The sequence below is a fragment of the Lynx rufus genome, unplaced genomic scaffold (assembly GCF_022079265.1).
Source record: "Lynx rufus isolate CCGP_SWC_20201006 ecotype Redwood Valley unplaced genomic scaffold, mLynRuf1.p SCAF_39, whole genome shotgun sequence".
NCBI lineage: Eukaryota > Metazoa > Chordata > Mammalia > Carnivora > Felidae > Lynx > Lynx rufus.
In genome coordinates, this window is record NW_025814855.1 from 2,476,938 (window position 1) to 2,487,256 (window position 10,319).

General features: G+C 47.3%; 1 protein-coding gene across 1 annotated transcript in view; it reads right to left on the reverse strand.

The window, feature by feature from the left end:
• LOC124522701 (zinc finger and SCAN domain-containing protein 5C-like) overlaps positions 1-10,102 on the reverse strand; it is a 39,621-nt gene extending 29,519 nt beyond the window's left edge. Inside the window, exons 1-4 of the mRNA XM_047094286.1 lie at positions 9,767-10,102; positions 7,956-8,105; positions 7,857-7,872; positions 5,942-6,571 (exon numbers count right to left, since the gene is read on the reverse strand). Of these exons, the coding sequence (XP_046950242.1) occupies positions 5,942-6,571; positions 7,857-7,872; positions 7,956-8,105; positions 9,767-10,102 (1,132 nt within the window). The remainder of the gene's footprint in view (positions 1-5,941; positions 6,572-7,856; positions 7,873-7,955; positions 8,106-9,766) is intronic.
• Positions 10,103-10,319: the final 217 nt, after the last annotated feature.

Sequence of the window (10,319 nt, forward strand, 5' to 3'; positions counted from 1 at the left end):
TAAGATTCCCTTTCTCCTTCTGCCCCTCCCCCTCCTCTGTGTGTGTGTGCTGTGTCTCAAATTTAAATAAATAAATAAATAAATAAATAAATAAATAAAATATGGAAAATGACAGTTTCAGTCTGATAAAATTGCATTAACAAATAAAATAGGTTATAGTCTAATGAGAAGATCATTATCAGTAATCACAATTTTATCTCTGTGTAATACTTTGGGATTAATAAAAACTGTATAACAAAATATTTCATGAAAAAATTTAAATACGCAATTCTAGTAAAGGGAAAAAACTGCAAATCATGTGAACTACCATATGAAGGATCAAATTTAGCCCCACACTAACAGCAGAAAGATTTACTTTTTTAAGAGCTACTCATTCGTTGGTAGAAAACCATTTTCCGGTGGAAACACTGGTTATTGGAAACATTGGTGGAAGAACCGCAAACACAACCCGGTAGAAGGTCTTTGCTGCCATCTACTGGACGTTGTCACAAAAAATATACAAATTAGCCCTAAAATCAATTATTTTAGAATTTAAAATGTTCAGAGGCACCTGGGTGGCTCAATCGGTTAAACATCTGACTCGAGTTTGGTTCAGGCCGTGATCTCATGGTTCATGAGTTCGAGCCTCACATTGGGCTGACAGTGTGGAGCCTGCTTGGGATTCTCTCTGTCCCTCTGCCCCTTCCTGGCTCATGTTTTCTCTCTCAAAATAAGTAAATAAACTTAAAAAAAAAAAAAGGGAAATTTTTTTAAATGTTCAAAATGGGGGACCTGGCTGGCTCAGTCAGAAGAGCGTGTGACTCTTGATTTCGGGGTCATGAGTTTGAGCCCCACATTAGGTATAGGTTACTTACATAAGTAAATAAAGTTAAAAAAAATAAAATGTTCATGGGGCGCCTGGGTGGCTCAGTCGGTTAAGTGTCCAATTTAGGACACGATCTCACAGTTTGTGGGTTCGAGCCCCGCGTCAGGCTGTGTGCTGACAGCTCGGAGCCTGGAGCCTGCTTCAGATTCTGTGTCTCCCTCTCTCTCTTCCCGTCCCCTGCTCGTGCTCTGTCTCTCTCTCTCTCAAAAATAAATAAAGTTTAAAAAAAATTTATAATAGTGTCAATACAATTCTGCGAGTTGCAAATAAAATTAAATTATTAAAAGGTAAGAAACAGAGCATACTAACAACTAATACCTCTGGATATTGGAAGCAGCCTTTTTTCTTTAAGTTTATTTATTTTAAGAGAGCGTGTGTGAGTGAGGGAGGGGCAGAGAGAGAATCCCAAGCAGGATTCCCTCCGCTCTGAGCCTGATGGATGCAGGGCTCGATCTCACAGAGCTGTGAGGTCATGACCTGAGCCGACATCAAGAGTCGGAATGCTGAGCTAAGTCACCCAGTAAGTAAGGTTTTTAAAAGTGTTTCTTTTATTTTCTCTATGTTTTATAATTACTCCATTGTGTGTGCACAACCTAATAAAATATTTTTTTCATTCTAACAACCTGAGATATATGTGTATATATATATATGTATATATACAGACATATATATATATATATACAGATATATATATATATATATATATTTTTTTTTTTACCCGTAACAAAGGTATGCCACTATTTAGAAATCTGGGACAAAAGGGGGATGTGAGGCAGAGAAGGAAGAGGAGAAGCCAGCTGGAGAAGAGGGAGCCAAGGGGACGAGGGGTTTTTAAGAGGGTAGAATTGTTACGGAAGGAGGCTGGAACGCTGGCGGAAAAATCAAGCGGCACTTGGACATTTTGGTAGATCGGAGATTTATTTCACACCTGCGGGCTCAGAGGAGACTGTTTCTCCAAAGATCTGAGCCCCGAATGCAAGTGGGAAGGGTAATTTATAGTTGTCCGCTTCCATATCTGTGGGGGGTTCCACGCGGCAAATAGGGCAAGAAGAATGTGGAAGAGGGGTCTCTAAGCCAGAGACCAGAGCTTGTCTTCGTCCCACGGGCCATCTTTGGTGTGGTACTTGATTCACTTCTCGAACAGAATGGCCGGTTCCATCACCGGCTGCACTGAGTTTGACGACTGACTTCAAGGAGACCCAAATCACTGTCGGCTCTGATAAGAGCTCTTTCAGTGGGGATGTGGGGGAAGGAAGCCCAAGTGAGAAGAGGACAGGCTGGATAGAAGTAAAAACACGTCTCTACACACCTGTGTCACTCTAGACGTCTAGATACATTGGCCTTGTGCCACTTATGCATCTTTTAATAGACTGGATCCAGGGTCCATGGGACCTCCGTGCACTATTTTTCAAAAACAAACAAAGCAAAACTCTACTGCGTGTTTGACAGTCTAAGAACCAATGTTGAAGGACAGTGGTTGGAAAATCTCAGGGCGTATTAGAATCCCCCTGGAGGGCTTGTAAGATGGAACCAGGCACTGCCCGCCCACCCCCCCCACCCCCCCAGGGTTTCTAATTTAGTAGGTCTGGGCTAGAGCCTGATTGTTATTTAATTTCTATCGAGTACCACAGTCGTGTGGGATGCATCTGGTCCTGGCCCACACCCAGAGGGTAGGAGCGATTGAATGGTTGATCACACTTGATCCGGTCACCTTCCACTAAATCCTAACTATCCCCCGGGAGGCATGGAGAAAGCAGCAGGGGGGAGGGGGCAGGATCGCAGACCTCTCTGAACACACAGCAATGTTCATCCTCTCTGTTGGCCATGGAGGTGGGCTGTGAAGCCATTGCAATGGCCTCATGGGTTTCAGTGGGGAAGGGGACCTTGTGGTGTGACAAGCCATAGGAGTCACTAGGTAACTACAATGGGCAATCAGAAGACTCTGAGCTGGCAGAGTCAGCCACACATAGGATCACCTGAGGAGCATTCAAAATTCCCAATGCCGGGGCGCCTGGGTGGCGCAGTCGGTTGGGCGTCCGACTTCAGCCAGGTCACGATCTCGCGGTCCGTGAGTTCGAGCCCCGCGTCAGGCTCTGGGCTGATGGCTCGGAGCCTGGAGCCTGTTTCCGATTCTGTGTCTCCCTCTCTCTCTGCCCCTCCCCCGTTCATGCTCTGTCTCTCTCTGTCCCAAAATAAAAAAAAAAATTAAAAAAAAAAAATTCCCAATGCCCGGGATGCGCCTGGGTGGCTCAATCGGTTAAGCGTCTGCCTCTTGATTTCAGCTCAGGTCATGACCTCACGGTTCAGGAGTTTGAACACTGAGTCGGGCTCTGCGCTCACAGCATGGAGCCTGCTTGGGATTCTCTCTTTCCTCTCTCTGCCCCTCCCCTGCTCATGCTCACTCTCTGTCAAAAATAAATAAACATTAAAAAAAAAAAAAAAAAGAAAAGAAAACCCTCTCAATGCCCAGGCCACACTCCAGACCAGCCAAATTCTTATCTCTGAGTGTGGCCCCCATGCATGGGTGGTTTTCTGGTTTTGTTTTAACTCTCCAGATGGCTCCAACATGCAGACACATTGGAAAATGGGGTGAGGCTCATTGATGAGAGTCCCTACGATGAAAACAAACAAGGTTGGGGCGCCTGGGTGGCTCAGTCGGTTAAGCACCCGACTTCGGCCCAGGTCATGATCTCACGGTCCGTGAGTTCGAGCCCCGCGTCGGGCTCTGGGCTGATGGCTCAGAGCCTGGAGCCTGCTTCCGATTCTCTGTCTCCCTCTCTCTCTGCCCCTCCCCGTTCATGCTCTGTCTCTCTGTCTCAAAAATAAATAAACGGCAAAAAAAAAAAAATTAAAAAACAAACAAGGTTGTATCATCAAAACATTTCCTAGGTCTGGTGAAGAAAGTCGGACTTAATCACCATGATGGAGAACCACCTCCTGCTCAGCTCCAAGAATGCTCAGAGCTTGAAGTTTCTGGGTGAGGAGCAAGTCCACACAGGATTTCAGACGGGGAGCCTGCCCCAGGGAAGGACTTTAAACCCTCCTTACAAACAGGAGGATTTGTGTAAAAGGCCACCTCCTGTGGGAAGTGACAGACCCAGAGCTTTGAAAGTTACTGGACCCCACCTAGGAGCTAAACTTGCTTTTCTCAGAAGGTCCCAAGAGCAGGAGCATTAGCATCATTTGGGAACTTCTTCCAAGTGCAGATTCTCAGGTCCCTAAAGACAGGGAAGATCTGAGAAACTGTCACCACCAAGAGGAATCTAAGGAGGCTTGACAGGGAAACGTAGTGCGGGATCCTGCATAGAGGCTGCAACGGGACATCACGTGAAAATCAAGGAAATCAGTAAAGTATGGGACTATTCCAACATATTAACAGTTGACAGATGTTCCATGTGGTGCACAAGGTTAGAGGAAATGGTGCAGGACGTGAGGGAATCCTGTGGGCTTGGGAAAACTGTTCTAAAACTCAGCTTTTTAAAAAACACTTTCTTTTTTAAAGTTTTATTTTGAGAGAAAGAGAGAACACAAGCAGGGGAGGGGCAGAGAGGGGAAGAGAGAATCCCAAGCAGGCTCCACACTCAGCGCTGAGCCTGATGCAGGGGTATGATCCATGACCACGAGACCATGACCTGAGCCGAAGCCAAGAAAGAGTTGGACGCTGCGCCGTGACTGAGCCACCCAGGCGCCCTAAAACTCAGTTTAGCGTGGGCCTGCTCACCTGTGGCTTAACAAGGCCCTCGGGGGATGCCCATGTCACTAAATTAAGGTGACCTACTAATGAGTGTCTCAGAATGCCTCTGTAGTCAATGTGGGAAATTACAGTTTGCCAAATTTAGCCAAACATCCAGGATGCAAGTGACAGAGCAGAACAGGCAGAGCACAAAGGATTTTTAGGGCAGTGACACTACTCTGTATGAGACTACAAGGGTGGGTGAATGTCACACACCTGTCTAAACCCATAGAATGTGTAACACTGAGTGACCCCTAAAGTATACACTCTGGGTGAAAATGACATCAGTGTAGGCTGATCAACTGTAGCAAACGCCACCACTCTGATAGGGGATGCTGATAGTTAAGGGAGGATGTGTTTGACTGGGGACTGGGGGCCTCTAGTACTCTGTGCTGTTTTGTTGAATCTAAACTTGCTCTAAAAATGTCTAGTTGAATTGTTCGGTGGTATGTGATGATTCAGAACGTGTTTATACTTTAAGAAAATGTTCCTCTGAGATCCAAATTTCATTGAGTATTTCATATTTAATCTGGCCACCCTACCTGGATCATCCTATTTTACAAGGGAGTAATGGATAACAGGAGGGGGATCTGGGTGGCTCAGGTCGGTTGAATGTTCATCTCTTGGTTTCAGCTCAGGTCATGATCTCGTGGTCATGAGACGGAGCCCCATGTCAGGCCCCTCGTGCTGACAGCTTGGAGCCTGCCTGGGATTCTCCCTTTCTCTGCCCCTCCCCAGCTTGTGGTTGCTTGCACTTTCTCAAAATAAACTTTAGGGCGCCTGGGTGACTCAGTCGGTTAAGTGTCCAACTTCAGCTCAGGTCATGATCTTGCAGTTTGTGAGTTTGAGTCCCGAGTCAGGCTCTGTAGTAACAGCTCATAGCCTGGAACCTGCTTCAGATTCTGTGTCTCCCTCTCTCTCTTCCCCTCCCCTGCTCACGCTCTGTCTCTCTCTCAAAAGTAAGCATTAATAAAAATAATGGATAACAGAAAGACATTCAGCAGCCACCATCTTTATAAGGAAATATTGACAATAAGATTTGCCTTCCTAAACCAAAAAGCCTTATAAGGAAACAATGGGACATAATTAAAACAGAAAATGAAAACCAATAAGGAAGATGTCATCATTCCAAGATCCTCCATAAATTAACATTTATGGAACATCTACTGTGTTCCAGAAACCTTGTAAGTGCTCACAATATCATATGTCGTTTTTATAAAATAGGTGACAAATCGCCATTAACTTCCTTCTTGGAGCAGAAGGGACTTAAATCTGATGGTGGAATCATTGGGAAGTCATTTTTTAATGTATTTTTTGGTGGCGCTTAAAAGTGCCCAGCTGACGAAAGGCACAATTACACTCGTGACACGTGTAGGGCTTTACCCCAGAGTGGGTGCGCTGGTGAACATTGAGGTTCCCTTTGTGGCTGAAAGCTTTCCCACACTCTTCACACACATAGGGCTTCTCCTTTGTGTGGATCCTCTTGTGGCTCCGCAGGGTGGAGTCGTGGGTGAACGTCTTGAGGCAGATTTCACAACAGTAAGGCTTCTCGCCTGTGTGGATTCGCTGGTGAACTCGGAGGTCTGAAGTCTGCATGAAACTCCCAGAACAGGTGTTGCATTTAAAGGGTCTCTCTCCCGTGTGTGTCCTCCAGTGGATGGAAAACTGAGATTTATAACGAAATTCTTTCTTACAGAGGCTACAGACGTTTGATGTCCCTCCCGTGGCTTTTTTCCCAACAGGATGAACTGATGACACAGGCTGTCCTGAAAATTCTCCTGTGTCCAAATGTGTGGCCACGTCTTGGGAAATGGAGGTGTTTTCCTGTTTTCTCCTTTTGGAACTTCTTTGAGTCTTCCGGGAATCTCTTTTCCCATTCTGAGTGGACACTTGTCTCTCTGAAACCTGTGTGGAAGGCTTTTCAGCATCCACATTTTTAATATGGGTTCCTTCTTGGAGAGTCTTCATGGGAGCTGTTGAAAGAAGGGTTAACACAACAACACTTAATAAAGAGCATTTTCAACGATACCAACCTCATTTGAACCAAACACTGAGGTGGGCTAAGAACTTCTCATCAATCAACAAACTTGAGATGGGGTTGTATGTAGGACGCTCTGGAAATCAGTGATGGAGAAGGCATTTGAGAGCCTCCCCACCACCAGCACCACCAAGAGATGTCAATGCTTGATCCCCAGCCCCCTCCCCAGCAGAGAAGTCACTCTTCCCAGTTTCCATGCTCACCAGGACCCTTCAGAAAGGGAGGTTCTTGGGATTTAAGTATTCTTGTCTCTTCCAGACTCTTCTCCAAGTTCTCCTTAGGTCTCAGACCCTCCAGTACACCTTTTCCAGGAATGGTCTCAGGCAGGAGAACGTTCTGCCCCTGACAATGGGCAGTCACTGTAGTTACCAATGTGTCTAAATTATGGGGTGGAAAGCTCTCGTCTCTTCTTTCCCCATCCTGCCCATCTTTCTAATCTGAGACCCCAACTTTCTCCATAGTAGTGTTGTGAATATATCCCCACGACTTCCCTTGGACCACCCCATCACCCCTGATAATCACCTGATTTTCAGAACTTTGGTAACCAATACCCACTGCGCCTTTAAATCATGTCCACACATCACAACTTTTGTGCCTAATTCTCTAAGCACGCTTCCTAAAGTCACCCCTGCTTCCCCTTGTCCGACTCTGGAAGCAAGATGGCCCTAGGTCCAGGTGTTCCTACTCAGCACTACTGATACTTTGGATGATTCCCTGTTGGGAGGCTGTCCTATGCGTTGTGGGACAATTAGCAGCATCCCTGGTCTTACCCAACAGGTGTCAATAGCACCCCCCATCCCCACCTCCATTCTGACAACCAAGAAGGTCTCCAGACATTTGCAAATGTCTTGAGAGGCAAAATGACTCCGAGTGAGAACCCTCCTTTAATTTATTGACAGTAGTCCCCAAACTGGTCCTTTGGCCGATTGTCATTTCATGGAATGCCTTTGAGGAACTCGACTATGGAAAAATCAGTTTTCAGTTCATTACCCTGTGGCAAATTGACCTGGCACCATTTCATCACCACCATTTTCCTCCAGCCTCAACACTAAAAGCCTTAATGGCAGGGGGACAAAGGCTGAAAGGTCCTCATTCTCCACAGAGGCTCAGAAATGTCTAGGGACTTGATGCATCCATGGGAATTCCTAGGGCAAAAGGGCCTAGTTCGGTGCTATGCTAAATATCCCAATTATTCTAGCAGCTGCACACACTTCTGGTACCTTCTGCCACCACTCCCTAGAGATTGAGGAGGGCATCACACTCACCTGCCCCTTTGATGGTTCACTGGTTCCTGGCAGGTTCTGTAGCTCTCTGCTGACCTGGATGTTCTCTGGATGTATGTCACACCCAGAGGATTGGGGCTTCTTGGACAAGTCTGTCATAAGATCCCTGTCACCAGCCTCGGCGTTGGCCATCTGAACATCTGAACTTCGCATGAGAAATTCCTGTCCTTCTATGCTAACTATGGTCTGCGGGGGGTGGGGGAGAGGGGGGAAAATAAAACAAGATCAGACTCTAAGAACCAGAAGGTAGCTCTCTTGTACAGTGTGCATCCTACCACACATTCAATTTGTTGGAATAACTTGTTTAAAATGGCAACCAAAAATGTCTCCAAACATTGTCAACGTTTATTTATTTTTGGGACAGAGAGAGACAGAGCATGAACGGGGGAGGGGCAGAGAGAGAGGGAGACACAGAATCGGAAACAGGCTCCAGGCTCCGAGCCATCAGCCCAGAGCCCGACGCGGGGCTCGAACTCACGGACCGCGAGATCGTGACCTGGCTGAAGTCGGACGCTTAACCGACTGAGCCACCCAGGCGCCCCTCTCCAAACATTGTCAAATGCACCCCTAGGGGGTGAAGGTGAAATTACCCCATCCCCTTCTGTTGGGCAGCTAACTACTGGGCTAGCCACAATATCTAATCAACTTCAATACCTCCCTTTTATTTCCCACTGCCCCAGCTAATACTAATACTCAGCCCTCAAACTGTCCTCCTGATCTAGGCACATGCAACATGGTGCCGTGAAAACCCCAACCCCTCCCCCAAGTGAGGCTGCCAATGTTTGACCTACGTGTCACCCAGCTGGTCTTAAATCCCTTTATCAATCATTCCAGATTAAAACCTTACAGTTTTCACAGCTATTTTTCCACGGTGCTGTGGAAGCTTGTAGTCTCCATTCTTGGCTCAGCCCCCGGAGGATTTCATCTCCTACCAGAGTACACAGGGAAAGGGGGATTGCCATGTCGGACTTAGTTCCCTCCTGTCCACTGGTTACAAAACTACCTATAGAGGAACCCATCCCCTGTGACTGGAAGAAATATGCATGTGGCACACCAGGTCCTATTCCCTTCTAGATCCTTCTGAACCCTTCCTTTTTCTACAAAGGATAAAGGCACACTCAACCCACCATGATGGAAAATGTTCCCACGTAAATAAAGTCTTACCTGGTCTGGTGATTCTTACCCAAGAGCCAAAGTTTTGACCTTATGAGACATTTGGCAACCACCAGAGATTTTGGGGGGATGGGGTGGGGTGGTGAGGTTTGATTTTCACAACGAGGGGAAGTTGCCACTGACACAAGGATGCTGCAAACCACCCTACAATGCACAAGAAAGCCCCCAAAGCAAAGGATGGTCCACCCCCCAGTATCACTAGTTGATCTGAGAACCCAATCCAGTCAAAAACCTGCTATCCCAACCCCCTCCCTTCCTCAGCATCTTCCCAGGACTCTAGTTGCCATGACAACACATCCAATGCACCTCTCTGCACCCTGTAGCTGCTTTACTCAGGTAAGACCACCTTTTAAGAGGGTCTCTGGCAATACCAAGAATTGTGGGGCCAGTGGACCGGTTTCAGCCTTTCTCCTCGAGTGTCTGGAACGTCCCTTACACAACTGTCCCCGTGAGAGGTAGGGCAGGGTTAAGTGACAGTAAGGTGTGCAGACTCACGAAGCCCACAAGATGCCAGTAATGTCCCCCCTCCTCCCTGTTCAACAGCCAGAAATGTCTCTAGACATTGCTGAGTGTCTCCTGCCTTCCACTCGAGAACCACTGGGCCCAGAAAAAGCCCCTCCTGTCCCCCATACCAGCCCCCGCTTTCCCGTTGCAATGAGGAAGGCGCTACTCACCCATTTCTTGGGCCCCTGGCTGCTTCTCAGCACATCCTGCAGGTCTTTGCAGCTCTGCACAGCACTTTCCTTCACTAAGACCTGGAGCTCCTGCGGCATGGAGATCATGAACTGCTCCATCACCAGCATATCCAGAATCTGCTCCTTGGTGTGCAGGTCTGGCCGCAGCCACAGATAGCAGAGCTCATAGAGCCTCCTCAGGTCCTCCACAGGGTCCGACCACCCCGAGCCGCTAAACGCCCTGAAGCTCACATGCCACTGCTCACAGCTGCTGTCTTGCGTTCCAGCGAGGGCTCCTTGGGCTTGCTCCCGTGAGAACGTCTGGTCTGCGGCCATATTTACAGGAGAATTTTCCAGTATGGCTCTGTGCAAACTCTCTAAGGGCTGGTGCCTAATTAAGACCTACCTAAAGGTATTTACTCTGGTTTTCCTCAGCAGTAGACTGGCTGTTTTTTCACAAGTCTGGGGGTGGGGGGAGGAATGAACCAGATTAGTTTATTGTTTGTTTGTTTTGAGGAAGAGAGAGACAGCAAGCAAGCAGGGGAGGGGCAGA